General features: G+C 36.4%; 1 protein-coding gene across 6 annotated transcripts in view; it reads right to left on the reverse strand.

The window, feature by feature from the left end:
* LOC140843007 (thyroxine-binding globulin) overlaps window positions 1-17670 on the reverse strand; it is a 30480-nt gene continuing 12810 nt past the window's right edge. For 4 of the 6 annotated variants that reach the window (XR_012127351.1, XM_073227494.1, XM_073227493.1 and 1 more), the window contains one exon: window positions 1-1902. Coding sequence is in view for 2 of the 6 variants with exons in the window: in XM_073227496.1 (XP_073083597.1) it covers window positions 1897-1902 (6 nt within the window). In the remaining 4 variants the exon portion in view is untranslated. Of the gene's footprint in view, window positions 1903-5439; window positions 5495-17670 lie in introns of all 6 variants that reach the window. The other 2 variants (XM_073227492.1, XR_012127345.1) reach the window with 2 other exon arrangements.

Genomic DNA, 17670 nt, shown 5'->3' on the forward strand with positions numbered 1-17670 from the left:
TATTACAGAATGTTGCCTTTTTTATTTATAATTCCAGCATCCTGAACCCAGGAATTCTACATTTGGGATTTTACCCAAAAAACAAATATCACTAACTTGAAAAGACATATGCACTCTTATGTTTATTTCAGATTTATTTAAAATAGCCAAGATATGGAAGCAACCTGTGTTCATCAATAGATGAATGGATAAAGAAGATGTGGTATATATACACAATGGAATATCACTCATTCATAAGAAAGAATGAAATGTTGCTATTTGCAATAACACAGATGGACCTAGAGGGTATTATGCTAAGTGAAAAAAGACAGAGAAAGAAATACCATATGATTTCACTTATATTTTGAATCTAAAAAATAAAACAAATGAACAAAGAAAAAGAAATAGACACATAAACACAGAGAACAAACTAGTGGCTGCCATAGGAGAGGGGGACTGAGGGGTGGGTGAAATAGGTGAAGAGGATAAAAAGGTGCAAACGTTCAGTTATAAAATAGTCATGGGAATAAAAAGTAAAAAAGAAAGAAAGAAAAAGACAATTCCAACTTCCGGCATTTCATTTGGCATTCCACTATACATCTGTGATTACTGGAAGACATAACTTTACACACCAGGAGACTAGAAAGGAAAAATGCCTTAAGTTTATGTCATATTTAGTATGATTTTTGTAAGTGGTTCTCATTATAAATTGATAACTCTATCATTCATTTTTTAAAAATACCTTATTGCCTAGAGTAGTGGTTCTCAACTGGGGGCAATTTTACCCCCTAGGTGACATTTGGCAATATTTAGAGACCATTTTCATTTTCACAAATGAGTGAGGTGGATGCTACTAACATGTAATGTATAGAGGCCAAGGATGCTAAGGAGGTACTCTATACCTGCATTCCTATTATCTTTCATGATCCTTAAAACCACAATACAAAGACAGAGAGAGTGGGAGAGACAGAGAGAAGGAAGGGAGGGAAAATAGTAAGTGAATTTCCCAAGGTTGTCAGCTCTCCTGACTTTAGGGCCATTCCAGAAACCCACACCATCTCTTTGAAAATTGATATACAATACCACAACAATTTTGAAACTCTTGTTTTAACAGCTCCCATGCAGATATATGGGTAAGTTTTTGTATGAATAATTATATGTATATATAAATAACAAAATAATACAAGCTTCAATTTATTGAACTTTGTATTGAATACCATGCTTAAACAATTTATATATATATAATTGATTAAAATTGCAGTAATCTGAAGAGTTGGTGTTATTTCTGCTTCACAAATGGTAAACTGAGGTTCAGGGAGGTGAAATAACTTGTACAAGGTATAGACAGAGCTTGCACGTGGAAAAATCAGTGTTTATATGAGGTCTGCTGACTCGTTCTTGTTTTTTTTAATATGCTTTATTTTTTAGAGTAACTTTAGATTCACAGCAAAATTAATCAGAACCAAGTCCATATTTTTAACCACTGTCACATTTCGTGCCACCTTTCCTATAAAGACTACCACTACAATACACACACACACACACACACACACACACACACACCTATAAATACTAAGTGTGCTACACATATTTGTAACCGAAAGGGAGCCTAACTGAGAAGATTTGTGGCAGACAGATCCTAATACCCAGTCTTTTCAAGCTTGGTATGGCTCTTAGATTCAATCAGCCAGCCAAGTATCAGTATTTTTAGCTGGAAATGTAGCTTCCCGTAATAAAGAAGAAATTTCTGAGCCTCCCCACTTATGATATGCGATTAAGTTCTAGCCAGTGAGGTGAAAGTAGAATTGTCATGTGATCACTTCCAACAACCTTCTTTATAAAAGTGCTGAAGTTTGTACTTTGTGGCTTTTTCTTCATCCTTTCCTCTGTCCTGCTGCCTGGAATGCAGTTGATGCTTCAGACCTAAGGATGAGAGCCACGATCAGCAAGGTGGAGAGTGAGCTAGAGGAGCTTAAGTTCTCAAGGATTTCATTGATGAGAGCTGCCGTATCACCTCTGAAGTGTGAAACTCCAGACTTTTACATGAGAGAAATACATTTCTCAAGTATTTCTCAAGTATTCAAAACTGCCATTTTGACTTTCTTAGTCCCTGGCAGCAGATCCTAATCCCAACTATCATAAGGATAAAGTGTTTTTCAAATGGAGAACTAAAGGCCAGGAATGCAGGCAGGCCTCAGACCCTACTGATCGTGCCAGAACACTGCTTTCCCAGAGAGGCTCCAGATTCAAGCCTATGGTGCCTTTTTCCCAATGATGTTTCCCAAAATACAGCCGAGGAGATACTCAAAGGTTCATTTTTCTTTGATACTGCGGGACACAAACTTCCTGAGATAAAAACACCCTTACTCCATGAAATCAGACCTTCTTTCACTTTGTCATATAGATATCTTCTTAGACATATCTGACAGATACATGGAGAAGACTGAGTCTGTGTCGACTAGACCTCAGCAATGTCTTCCTTCACAAAGGCCCTTATTAGATGCAATTCACCTCCTAGCAAAGAATTTTACATTGTACACTAAAGGTTTACATGCTCTGCATAGATGCACATCTGAAAAACTGAATGAGGAAGGCATGAGAGAAGAGACTGCAGGGACTGCAAGTGAATTCAACATGGAAGAATGTAGAGTCTAACAGTATGAGTCAACCGTGCAATAGAGATTGAAGTTAAAGAACAATAAATATTGGTACAGTTTATGGCATTCTAACAACATTAAGGCATAGTCAGTCCAAGACGACTGAACCCACCTTGACCCCGCACCCAAGAAGCACCTTTGTGTCCTTGGAGAAGAAATAGCTGTGAGCATAGAACTAAATTATATAGCACAAGAGTTCCTTGCATATTGACAATAAGCTTTTCTAAATCAACACAAAGATATGCTAAAAAGGGATTTCCTTATGGTTCCAAGAATCTTAAGCCCAAGAAGTGATTATAACAAATAATTATGTTGAAAGTATACTATCACGTTGCAGATAATGACTCAGGCAAACTCTTGAGTTGTTCTCTGGAGTGCTGACGTTCCATAAATAAATGACCAGTGGCATGTGAACAGCCAGGACATCCATGAAGTGAGCATTGGAGAAGTTTCCCCAAATGGCAGGAGCAGCAACTAGGTGAAGAGGGTCAGTCAGCAATAGCAATCACCCAAGTCTGTGCAGCGGCAGCAAGATAACAATGGTGAGAATGGATGAATTCAGGGTGTGACACATGTCTAGGTAAAAACAACCTTGAAAGCAGTCTAGGCAGAGCATGATTTGAAATTCACCAACTTTTCTTGAATGCCTAATATTTGCGATGCTCTCTTCTAGATGCTGGTGAATGTGTAGTGTCCCAATAGTCAAGACAAAAAATTATTTCCAGGAGGGTGTAGTGCACAATTATGTCAAATACAAATAGGTCAAGTAAGACAAAAACTGGGAATTAGCCTTGGATTTAGTAACTTAAGAGGTCCTAAGCAATATTGACTAGAATGTTTTCAATGGAATTACAGTGATAAAAATCCGATTGGAGTTGATTCAAGACAAAATATTACGAAAAGAATTGGAAGCAGTGAAGAAAAGGCATCTTTTTTTTGTACAGTAGGATGCTGAGTAAGAGTACAGCTGTCGCAGGGTTCGTATATTAGAAGATAGAATCCCAATGGCAGGGTACCCTAGCTCCAACACATGATATATCTGTAGCCCTATAACTCGAGGAAGTTGATCCCAGAGCATGAGTTGGACAAGCATACAGCTTCTTTGGTTGTCTTAAAGAGGAAGCTATAAATTCTGAGAAAGCAGAAAGTGTGCATTACTTTGAGGCTTATTGAAAACTTTGGGAGTCAAGGTTTAAAGACGCCCATATTTTCTTCTCAAATAGGTAGCAAACAAAGTTTGAGAGGCAGAGTGCTTGGCAGCTAATGCTGACTAAAAGCAGAGGTTTAGTTCAAGATGCAGACCATCTAAGAAACCACTCTTAGGAATCCACAAGAATATACTCATGAAAGGAGGGACCCTAGGAACAGCAGCCTGTAGGTAGACCTATGGTGAGCTGTGTCAGTATTAGAAGAGCTAACTCATTGCCAACAGGACAAGAGGAATATGAGACACCGTGCAGTTCAGACTTGAGCTCTTGGAGGGAAACACCCTTCAGGACTGGGCATACCATCAGGAAACACAGTGATATGTTTATAATCTTCACTTTACTAAACAAATATTTTTGAACTCGTAATATAGCCTGGCTTGGTTATGGGCACTTGGAAAATATCAGGAACAAAATGTAAAAATATTCAGGCTTTCATGAAAATTATACTCTGTTAGGCACAAAAGTAAAAAATAAATATAATAAATATATGAATTATATAGAATGTTAGATTATGATAAATTCTATGGGAAGAAAGAAGACACAGAATAGGATTAAGGTGGATTGAAAATACCAGCAGGAAATAATATAGGGAGATCCTGTGTACATTTTACCATGTTATCTCCAGTGGTAATACCTTGTGATATCTTGCAATATCCCAACCAGAATACTTACATTGGCGCAGTCAAGATACAAAACAGTTCCATCAACACAAGATCATTCCCATTGCCCTTTTGTAGCCACATTCTTCTCCATCCTTTACCTCCCCTCACCTAGGTATCTTTGTGGTGATAGAGCTATTCTGTACCTTAGCTATATCAGTGTTAATATTCTGGTTGTGATGTTGTGTTATAATTTTGCAAGATATTATCCCTATGGGAATCTGGGTAGAGGGGGCATGGATTTTCTCTGTATTATTACAACTGCATATGAATCTACAATGACCTTAAAAAATCCCTATTTTAAGTCTATTCATATCTTTTAAATTGATCCAATTAAGTCATACCTCAATAAAGTTCATTTTTAAAAATAAACTTTATTTTTATAATAATTTAGATTTACAGAGATAAGATAGTATAAATGGATTGATAAATGAATAAGATAGTATAGTTTCCATACACGCACACCCAATTTCTCCCATTATTAATATCTAACACTAGTATGGTACATTTATTGCAATTACTGAAACAATGTTGAAACATTATTAGCAAACTCATAATTTATTCAGATTTCCTCAGTTTTTTCCTAATGTCTTTTTTCTGTTCCAGAGTCCCACCCAGGATATCACATTATGTTTATTCACCATGTCTCTTTGGCTCCTCTTAGCTGTGACAGTGTCTCAGATTTCCTTGTTTTTGATGACATAGTTTTCAGGAGTACTGGTCAGGTATTTATTTATTTAGATTGTCTCTCAATTGATATTTTTCTTATGCCATGATTAGACTAAGGTTATGAACTTTGTGAGGAACACAACAGAGTTTAAGCACCATTTTTATCATATATCAAGGATCATACAATCAACCTTACATCACTGTTGACGTTGACCTTGAACACCTGGATAAAGGAACTTGCATCAGATTTCTCCATTGTAAACTTACCCTTCTCTTCCTCTTTCCGTCCAATACTCTCTGGAAGGGAGTCACTATGTGCAGCCTGCATTTAAGGACAGAGATTTATGCTCCACTTTCTTGAGGGCAGAGCATCTACATAGATTATTTGGAATTCTACTGCATAGGCTATCTGTCTATTCTCCCCCTATGTATTTACTTATTAAATCATTTATTTATATCAGTATGAACTCATGGATATTAATTTTATGCTTTGAGTTATAATTAAATACTACTTTACTTACTCTGTTGCTCAAATTTTTCCAGCATTGGTCATTGAAAGATGTTTCATCTGGCTTCTATGTATTATTAACATACTCCCAACATTGTGCTTATTTTGAGCAGTTCTTTACTTTCTGGCATTACAAGAGGCTCGAGGCTCAACTTGTATATTTTCCATCCCATTTCTATAATCATCCATCGCTCCAAGAAGCTCTGGATCCTCTTTTAGAGACTAGTAATAGAAACCAGGATTTGGGCACTAAGTGCACTTATTGCTACTGAAGTGTCATGGCTTCATGGCCCTCTCAGCTGACAAAGCAAGGAAACGTGTGTGTACACTAACCAGTGTATGTACACATATCTATAAAAGTTTCTGTATGTAACATCTGTATCAATATTGAGCTAACCATGAGTGTATGACGATGTGTCCAGTTCTAGTCTTTTAACACATGGGTCATTCTAGCCTCCTCTCCTTGTTGATCTCTAACTTCTTGTCCAACAATGAGAAACTTAGTTCCTCACCTCCATCCTCCACCCATTTACTTATTTGTTCAATTCCAATGTACATGCATAGTGGTTTCAGAATTGTTAAGCCATACCCCCATGGTAAAAAACTTTATCACCTACAGTATAATGCTAATATGAATTTCACTTCACCTGTTATCATACAAACTCCAGTCTTTTCCAGAATTACTTAGGTCAGCCCCTTTCCCACCCAACACTCTAAAGCAAAGTTGTTTCATATATTTGTAATACAGTTAGGTTCTCTTTTCATGGTCTGCATTCCTTCATGGGGTCCTCCAACTTTCTAAATGATTTTTAAATTTGTGTACTGTAGGATTCAGTTTTTGTGCTGTAAATTTCTATGGATTTTGAAAAATGGAGAATGTTATATATCCAATATCACAGTATCATACAGGATAGTTTCACTACCTTAAAAATCTATACTGTATCTATTCAATTCCCCTTCCTCCTTAACTCCTGATAATTACTGATATTTTTACTGTTTCTATAGTTTTGCCTTTTCCAGAATGTCATATAACTGGAGATCAAATACTATGTGGCCTTGTTAGACTGGCTTCTTTTACCTAGTGATATGCATTTAAAATTCAATCATGTCTTTTCATGGCTTCATCATCTTTTTTTATCACTCAATTATATTCCACTGTATGGTTGTACCACAGTTTATTCATTCACCTATGTAAAGACATCTTAGTTGATTCTGGTTTGGGGCAATTCTGAATACAGTGGCTATAAATACTTACATGTAAGTTTTTGTGTGGACATAAGTTTTCAAATCAGTTAAGTAAATACAATGAAGATCAATTGCTATGTCCTATCATAAGACTGTTTACCTTTGTAGGAAATTGCCAAAATGCCTTGAAAAGTGGCTGTACCATTTTGTATGCATACCATAAATGATGAGAGTACTTATCTACCACCTTGTCAGCATTTGATGATGTCAGTGTTGTAGCCATTCTAATAGGTTTGTATTGACATTGCCTTAATTTTCAATTCCCTGATGCCATATGATGTTGAACATCTTTTCATATGCTTATTTGCCATCTGTGTATTTTCTTTGGTAAGGTATCTGTTTACATCTTTGCCCATTTTCAGTTGTGTTGCTTCTTTCCTTATTTTGTGTTTTCAGCATTTTTTGTATATTTGGATTTAAGTCCTTTATCAGATATGATGGTGCAAATATTTTTCCCAGTCTGTGGCTTGTGTTTTCATTCTCTTAATGGTGCCTTTTGCAGAGCAGAAGTTTTTAAATTATTAAAGTCCAGGTCATCAATTTATTTTTACATGGATTTTGTTGTCAGTTCTAACAACAACTCAACACCAAACTCAAGGTCTCCTAGATTTTTCCAATAATTTCTTTCAGAAGTCTAGTTTTGAAATTTATATGTAGATCTATGATCCACTGAGTCCAGTCTTGTGAAAGGTGCAAGTATGGTGTGTAACTTCATATTTTTGCATGTAGACCTCCAGTTGTTCCAGCAACATTTGTTGAAAGACTGTCCTTGCTCCATAGAATTATCTTTGCTTTTTGTCAAAGGTCAGTTGATTATGTTTGCGTGGGTCTATTTTTGGTCTCTCTATTCCCTTCCACTGAGGTTGGTCCCCTCCCTGCCTCTAAGCCACAGACAAGGGAGGAGACGCAATGCGTTTCAGGAGACCTGAAAGGACCAGCCAGGGGGCTCAAGGCGTAGCAGCTCAAAAGCAATGCCGAGAAGACATTTCTCATATTTATTGAATAAACGAACTTACAATGAACTCAAACATCATTATCCGGCCTTGAGTCTAGCCCAAGGACGCGATGCTTCTCAAGGATACTAAAACTGTGTGGAGGTGGCTCCGAGCCATGAGAACTGCTTTGGTTTCTCATCACTCAATCCCTGATTACCCATCAACAGAGTGTGTGGGAAAAACAATCAAGTCATGTGTGCTTATACATTTGATTTCTATCTTACTTGAATTATGTATTAACCCCATCAATCCCACAACTGAACTATGCATCCATCATTTTGCCAGTACCATATGGTCTTGTTTACTGTAGCTTTATAGCATATCTTGAAATTGGGTAGTTTGTGTCTTCCAAATTTGTTCCTATTCCTCTTTGCTGGCTCTTCTAGGTATTTTGAATTTCCATAAAAGACTTTGAGTCACTTTGTTGATATCTACAACTTGCTGAGATTTTGATGGGAATTTCATCAAATTTATACATCATGATGAGATGAATGACACCTTGGGTAATATCAAGTCCTCTAATCGATGAACACAGAATGTCTCTCCGTTTATTTGGATTTTCTGTTTTTTTTTTTTTTTTGGTTTCTTTCATCAGTGTTTTGTAGTTTTCCACATAGAACTCACACATATTTTTTGTAGTTTTCCACATAGAGCCTACACATATATTTTTAGACTTATACCTAAGTATTTCATTTTATTTGGTGCTAGTATAAATGATATTTTGAAATTTCAGATCCCAATTGTTCATTGCAGGTATTTAGGAAAGCAATTGATTTTTTTGTATATTAACCTTGAAGTTTATGACCTTTCTATACTAACATTATTTCCAGAAAATTTTTTTGTCAATTCCATGGAATTTTCTATATAAACAATATTTTTTTAAAAGAATGTTTTATTTCAACAACAAATGTTGGTGAGGCTGTGGAGAAAGGGGAACCCTCCTACACTGCTGGTGGGAATGTAAATTAGTTCAACCATTGTGGAAAGCAGTATGGAGGTACATCAAGATGCTCAAAACAGACTTACCATTTGACCCAGGAATTCCACTCCTAGGAATTTACCCTAAGAATGCAGTAATCAAGTTTGAGAAAGACAGATGCATCCCTATGTTTATTCCAGCACTATTTACAATAGCCAAGAATTGGAAGCAACCTAAATGTCCATCGATAGATGAATGGATAAAGAAGATGTGGTACATATACACAATGGAATACTACTCAGCCATAAGAAAAGGGCAAATCCTACCATTTGCAGCAACATGGATGGAGCTGGAGGGTATTATGCTCAGTGAAACAAGCCAAGCGGAGAAAGAGAAATACCAAATGATTTCACTCATCTGTGGAGTATAAGAACAAAGGAAAAACTGAAGGAACAAAACAGCAGCAGAATCACAGAACTCAAGAATGGACTAACAGGTACCAAAGGGAAAGGGACTGGGGAGGATGGGTGGGTAGGGAGGGATAAGGGGGGGAAGAAGAAGGGGGTATTAAGATTAGCATGCATGGGGGGGGTGGGAGAAAGGGGAGGGCTGTATAACACAGAGAAGACAAGTAGTGATTCTACAACACTTTGCTATGCTGATGGACAGTGACTGTAAAGGGGTTTATAGGGGGAACCTGGTATAGGGGAGAGCCTAGTAAACATAATATTCATCATGTAGTGTAGATTAATGATAACAAAAAAAAAAGCAGTTCCTGTGTGGTGACCTCCAATGAGTTCTACACAATGGTATAAAGGGCATATAAAAGTGTAGGCAAAGGGTTTGTTTGTGTTTATACAGAGGATCAAAGCCTAATTTGGCTACCCTGAAAATGAACTAAGATACGATATGAAAAAGAACTTCCAACATCAGCACTCTCTGGAAGACTCATGCCAGAAGATGATCATCAAAAAACCCCAACAAAGATCCACGCGCTGCTACAGGTGTAGATGCACACATCCCACTGGTTCCTGGACTTGCCATGGGAATGAAGAAGGAGATATCTAAGCTGGCCTGTGCATACAGTAAAACAACAAATTTGACTGGATCTATACTGTGGGAACTCAACCAAGAATTAGAAGAAGTGCAAATTGTAGCGCTCCAAAATCTGACAACTACAGACTATCTACTGTTAAAAGAACATATGGGATGTGAACAGTCCCCAGGAATGGGTTGTTTTAATTTGTCTGATTTCTCTCAGACTGTTCACATTCAGTTGGACAATATCCACCATATCATAGATAAATTTTCACAAATGCCTAAGGTGCCTAACTGGTTTTCTTGGTTTCATTGGAGATGGCTGGTAATTATAGGTATGCTTTGGTTATGTAACTGTACTCCTATTATGTTAATGTGTGTGCACAATTTAATTAGTAGTTTAAAACCTATACATGCTGAAGTTACTCTACAAGAAGATATGTCAAAGAAATAATCAATCTTCCCATGTTTTCTTCCGCCTGCTACTTCTATAGCTTTTCTTCTTCCTTCCTAATTACAACCCCTAAATAGAATTCATGCCTCATATCGAATTTACCGTGTATCACAATTCTTCCAAGTGGTAAAGATACCTCAAGACAAATGCTGGGCATAGAAGCCACAGGGCATAAATCTGCAAAGAAGTAAAAAACTAACCTTTTCAAACAATAAGGCTTCTCTCTCCCTTACCAACTTTACATTTCCCTGTATGGCCCCGGAAGATGACTGGTTAGCCAGAGACGGGTAAGATCCCTCAAGGGAGGAACAACCTAAGACAGGCACAGTCGCAGGGGGGGCCATCAGGTGAGAAATTGGGGATCAACAGAGGTGAGGCTTAGAACCTCTCCCCCGCGGTTCTGAGAGAAATCTGCTGCATCCGTGGATGTTTTATTGCCCTTGTCTAGCTTGGATTAACACATAGTCTACAGGCACACACCTGATCATCTACATCTGCTCTCTTACAACATTAAACTATGTTTTCTACCTTTATCTTGCATCTACCTACCACTTCAGCATTTTATTAAAAATAATAATAATAAAGAGAGAAATGTGGTATCCACACATAAATCAAGTATAAAAATCAAACGAATATTCATATTTGAACTGACTGTTTATAGTTCATAATGCATGATCAAAACCGAAAGTTTCTGTGATGACTGCCCTTGTACTGTTCACCATGTAACTTATTCACTATGTAAGAATTTGTTCTCCATGTAAGAACTTGTTCGTTATGCTTCAGAAGATTGGAGACTGATGAAAATTAGGCTTGGGGTTGATTAATGATTATACATTGAGCATTGAGTCCCCTATGCAGAATTTTATTGTTGTTAGCAACCATTTGATCAATAAATAGGAGAGATGCCCTCACACACACACAAAAAAAGTACACACTTCCAATTGTAAAATAAATAAGTAACCAGGATGTAATGTATAGCATGAGGAATATAGTCAAAATATTGTAACAACTTGGTATGGTGATAGCTGGTACCTAGAATTATCATGTATATAAATGTTGAATCACTGTGTTGTACACCTGAAACTAATGTAATACTGTGTGTCAACTACCCTTCAATAAAAAATAATTATTTAAAAAAAAAGAATGTTTTATTTCTTCCTTCCCAGTGCATGAATTTCTCACTTCATTTTCTTGCTTTATTCCACCAGCCAGGGCTTCCAGTATGATGTTGAATAGGAGTGGTGGGACAGGATATCATCACCTTGTTCCTAATACTAGAGCAAAAGGGTACAGTTTCTTACTGTTAAGTCTAATGTTAGCTAGAGGTTTTTAGTAGATGTTCATTATGAAGTTAAAGATATTCCTCTCTATTCCTATTTTGCTGAGATTTTTTATCTTGAATGGAAGTTGGGTTTTGTCAAAAGCTTTTTCTTCATCAATTGATATAATCGTATGATTTATCTTCTTTAGCCTATTGATGTGGTGGAGTATATCAATGTTTAATTGCTAAATCAAATTTGCACACCTGTAATAAATCCCAATTGGCAGTGGCCAATAATTCTTTTTATATAATGTTGGTTTGGATTTCTTAATATTATATTGAGGATTTTTGCATCTATGTTCATGATAGATATTGGTCTATAGTTTTCCTTTCTTGTAATGTCTCTATCTCATTCTGGTATTAGGGCAATACTAGCATCATAGAATGACTTAGTAAACATTCCTCTGCTTCTATTTTTCTGGGATAGATTGTGGCAAACTGGTGTCATTTCTCTCTTAAATGTTTGGTAGAATCCACCAGGGGAAACCATTTGGGCTTGGTAATTTATTTTTTGGAAGGCCATTAATTATTGCTTCAGTCTTTTCAATAGATATTGGCATATTAAGATGATCTGTTTCTCCATGTGCAAGCTTTTTAGTTTGTGTTTTTCTGGGAATTGGCCCATTTCATCTAAGCTTTCAAATTTGTAGGCATAGAGTTGTTCCTAGTATTCTTTTATTATCTTTAAGTGTTCATGGGATTAGTAGTAATGACCTCTTTCATTTCACATATTGGTTATTTGTGTCTTTTTTCTTTTTTTTCTTTTTTATGGTTTTTTCTTTTTTATGGATAAAATGTCTTTGCTAGACATTTATCAAATTTATTCCTCTTTCCTAAGAACCAGCTTTTGGTTTCATTGATTGTTTTCTATTTGCTTCCTCTTTCCAATTTTTTTTATTTCTGCTCCAATGTCTATTATTTATTTTTTTCTGCTTGCTTAGGCTTAAGCTGCTCTTCTTTTTGGTTCCTAAGGTGGAAGCTTAGATTACTGATATTATATCTTTGCTCTGTTATAATATATGAGTTTAATGCTATAAATTCTCCATAAGCACTGCTTCTGCAGCATACCAAAATTTTGATAATTTGCACTTTCATTTTTAATTTAGCTCAGAATATTTTAAAAGTTCCCTTGAGACTTCTTTTTCAACCCCTGTTTTACTTAGAAGTGTGTTGTATAGTCTCCAAGTATTTGAGGGTTTCGCAGTTTTCTTGCTGGTCTTGATTACTAGTTTAATTTCACTGTATCATTAAAACACACTTTGTATGATTTCTGTTTTTAAATTTGTTAGGGTGTATTTTGTGACCCAGAATGTGTTCTACCATAGTGAATACTCCATGTGAGCTTGAGAAGTATGTGTATTCTACAGTTGTTGGGAGTATTAATTTAATGTCAGTTTAATCAAGTTGTATGTGCTGTTCAAGTCTACTATATTCTTACTGATTTTTTGCGCACTTGATGTATCAATGATCGATAGTTTTCAAGCCTCTGAATATAACAGTGGACTTGTCTGTTTTCAGTTCTATCATTTTTTGCCCAACATACTTTTGATGCTTTGTTGTTAAATGGGTATATATCGGGGATTATGTCTTCTTGGACAATTGACCCTTTTATCATATGTAATGACCCTCTTATCCCTAATAATTTTCCTTGTTCTGAAGTCTGTTTTTAATAAAGCAATCTGCTTTCTTTAAAAAATCAAAAGTGTCTGCTTTTGTCTGAAATTAACAGCTATCTCAGCTTTCTTTTCATTAGTGTGTATCTTCCTTCATCCCTTAACTTTTAACCTGAGTCTTTATATTTAAAGTGGGTTTCTTGTAGGCAATATTTATTCAGATCCCATTTTTCTATCTACTCTGACCATTTATATATTTTAATTGGTGCATTTATACTATGAACATTTATAGTGACTATTGATATAGAATACTATCGATCACATTTGTAACTACTTTTTGTTTATTGTGCTGGTTCCTTGGTTCTTTCCTACCGCTGCCCCCACCTTCCAGGCTTCTGATGTGCTCTGTCTCTTTGTACTGTGCCTTTTCTTGCTTTTTAGCATGATTTGTAATTTTTCATATTGAAAGACAGACACACTGTATCAGATAATAGCAAGTGAGATAGGCCCTTAAGATGAGTTTTTATGTTAATCTGATTAGGAGTTTAGCTATGTTTAATATTTATAGTATTTGTAGATGTCAGAAGCTTCAAGTTCCTCCCCTTCCCTTGCTTTTATATCCTTTGTTGTCTTTGGGATTTCCTAAGAACTCTCCTATAGGTATAGTCTGTCTAGTGCAGCTTCTTCAACTATAATACATTATTATTATAACGGGTGTGGTGGTTAGGTGCTGGAGAACAGAAGAGCTTTATAATCTTGTGATTAAATATCAATATTTTAGTAGGGTCTGAATTCCTGGACTGTGACCTTTACAAGTATTTACAGCTTTCTCCACATTACAAGATAGGAAATGTGGAGGGAGCTAAACTAGGGAAAGTTCTCTTCCATCAAGTGGGATAAAACTCTGGCAAAGGCTGACTGGAGAGTAGATCTTGATAATGGTTACTTTTCCTCTCTCCCTGCCAGAGTCAAAATTCAGGGTTTTGTTTCTTTGCGTGTGTGTGTGTTTGGTTCTTCACCATGATAACCAGATCATGAGAAAGGTAAAACCATCAAAAGTGTAGGGCACCCCTAAGACTATTGCTCCCAGAAGTTTCCCACTCTCACGTTATTCCATAGTCAAAATTACCATTTGTGTCTTCCTACTAGGCTTCTGCTCCAGGAAGGAAGAACTTGGCTGTGACTCTGGATTCTCCTCTGTCTACAGATTTCAGGGTGACATTTGCCCTAACTCAGGTCTCTGATAAGTCCGAGAACAGTACAAGAAAAGTTTTCAGTTTCTCTAGCTTTCTTCTTTTTGTAAGTGTGAGAATAATAGCTTCGAAGCTCTTTATATGTCACAGCTCAAACCAAAAGTTGACATTGATTTTTTTTCTCTTTAATTTGTTAGATTTTATTTTATTTTTACTTTCAGTTGACTTTGTTTTTCTCTTTTTATTTTGATTAAAAAACATAACATTTACCATCTTGAATGACAGTACAGTAGCATTAGCTATTTGCCTATTGTTGTGCAGCAGATCTCTACAACTTTTTCACCTTTCAAAACTGAAACTCTATATCCATTGAACAAGCCCCCTTTTCCCTCTCACTACAGCATCTGGTAACCAGCATTCTACTTTCTCTTTCTAAGAGTTTGGCTACTTTGGATACATCATGTAAGTGGAATGGTGCAGGATTTGTCTTTCAAAGTTTTTTTTTAAGTCAAAAAAGAAGCAGTTTGCAATGTTAGTTTTGTAGTGATAGGTCTCATTGAGAAGTTGGCTTTTGAGCAAAGATTTGAAGAAGTGAAAGCCTTCGTCAAGCAAGGATCTCGGGGAAAACATTGTAGGCAGAGGGAAGAGCCAGAGCAAACATCCTAAAGGAAGAGTGTGTTTGGCATATTTAAGGAACAATAGGGAGGCCATTGTGGATGGAATAGAGAGATTAAAGGACGCTAGCACTAGGAGAGGAAGTCAGCTAGAGAACAGCAGGTAGAATGGAGAGAACATGAAGGCGTTTGTGGATAAAGACTGTGTTTTTTCTAAGGAAAATGTGAATCTATTGGAGGGTTTTTGAGCAGAATAGCTACATAACCTAATCTATGTTGTGGAAAGATCAGTCTGGAAACCATGTTGAATATAGTTTGTATGTGTGGTAGCAGGGACATGGTTAAAGATGGAAAGAGGGGAATTAGGAGGCTAATTCAGTGACCCAGGAAGAGAAAATGGTTGTACCAGAATGGTAGCAGTGTAGGTGGTGAGAAATGGTTGAATTCGGGATATATTTTTGAAATTAGAGCCACAATATTTGCTGGTAGATTGGATATGGGTTGTGAAAAAAAGAAAGAGGTCAGTAGTGAACCTCATGGTTTTGTGCTGTGCAACTGAAAAAAAATAGAGTTTCTATTAACTAAGATGGGAAAGTCTCTGGGTGGACCTAGTATCAGAAGACTAAAAGGTGTAAGCTGAGTTGAGATGTATAAAAGACATTCAAACAGAACTATCAAGAAGGCAGTTGAATATAGTGTTTGGGAGAAAGATGGACAGAAGATATGAATTTTGGTGTCTTCAGCATATGGATGGTATTTAAAGCCATAAGACTGGACATCACTAAGGGAATGAGTGTAGACAGAGAAAATGAATAAGGGCTGAATCTTAGATGTCAATGTTAAAAGGTTAGGGAGAACAGAAGAAACTAGAAAGGGCAGTGAGAAAGAGCTGCTAATGAGGTTGGAGGAAAGGTATGAATGAGAATGACGTCCTGGAAATGAAGGAAAATATGTTTATCAAACAGAAGGTTAAACCCATTGTGTAAAATGCTGTTGCTAAGTCAATCAATATGAAGACTGTGAATTTAATAGGATTTAGCACCATAGAGGCCATTAGTGACACTTATGATAGCAATTTTGGTGAAGTGATGAAAGAGAAACTTTAGATTTCTGAGAGAATGGAACTTATTTTTTGTTAGGGTAATAGAAAAAATGGGAAAGCTATGTTCTCTTTTGTAACTAGCAATAGAAGTCACAGAAAGACTAGATGTACCAAAGTGTAGAGAGTAATGAGCCCTTCTTAGGTAAGCAGAGAGCTATGACATCTCCCATAGATGAGGGCAGGTGTGGCTGATAGGGATACGATAATGAAAGATCAGGCCTTCCGTAGATGGAGAGGTTTTGCCAAGACATGAGAAGTGTGCCAAGTGTTAGACAACAGTGTGGACTGGCAGGACATGTTGCAAACTATACAAGTCTCAGAAACAATAAGAAATTGTGTGGCGCAATAATTCATTCCACAAACTCATCATGAATATTTTCCCAAATGATGTTACTGGAAGAGCTGCTAGAAGAAAGGGAAAATTGCAGTAAGGACATTCCTGCAGTGCTTGAATTCTGGGCTGTGCAAACTTGAATCCAAAGGCAAAAATTATTGGAAACTATACCTAAACCTCTCCCAAATCAAATACTCACAAAATCAAAGGAGTAACTATGGTGCAAGAGTCTGGAAGTTGGGCTCTTCACAGATGAACCCAATCTAATTAAAGCTGAAGTTTTGCCTACCTTCAATTCTAACTTAAGAAGAATCTAAATGATCATCTTCTCAACCTAACCCATAGACTACCAGTCAGCAAACTGTAGCCCACAGGCAAATGCAGCTTTCCATCTGTTTCCATAAATAAAGTTTTAGTAGAATAGCACCACATCCATTCATTTATGTATTGTCTAACCATGTTTGCACTACAATGGCAGAGTTGAGAAGTTGCAACACAGAACATACAGCCCACAAAGCCCAAAATATGTACTGTCTGGCCCTTTGCAGACAAGCAGTCTCATATCAATGACCTCAAATTCTACTTTAAGAAACCAGAAAAAAAGAAGAGAAAATTAAATCCAAATTAGGCAGAAAAAAAGTCAGAATAGAAAGCAATGAAATAGAAAATCAAAAAACAATAGAAGTTAATGAAAACAAGCTGGTGTTTTGAGTTACCATTAATTGATCAAAAATGAAAGAGAGAAGACAGAAATTACCAGTAACAGGAATGAGAGAGGCAGCAACATTAGAGTTTCTAAAGGTTTTTAGTGAAGCACAGTCAGGATAAAGTAGAGTACCTAAAGAGCCCTATATAATGAGCTTTCATATATATACATATATATGTATTTTTATATATGCATACAATGCCTCTACAGTTGATTAAACTAAAAAATTAGCCATGCATAGTTTATTTTCAACAGGAATATTTCTATGCAACTGCATTCCACTATTGCAAACTAAAAATGTACATTCCCACTAGGAAAATAATGGTGCTTTTCTCAGGCATATGCTGAATGATTTCTAGGGAATAAAGAAGTAAATTCAGTGCTTTCATGAGAGTCCGGGCCTACACACTCTCCCTGCTGAAATAATATGATGATACCCTAATAAGGTTACTAAAT

The sequence above is a fragment of the Manis javanica genome, chromosome X, assembly GCF_040802235.1.
Source record: "Manis javanica isolate MJ-LG chromosome X, MJ_LKY, whole genome shotgun sequence".
Classification (NCBI taxonomy): domain Eukaryota; kingdom Metazoa; phylum Chordata; class Mammalia; order Pholidota; family Manidae; genus Manis; species Manis javanica.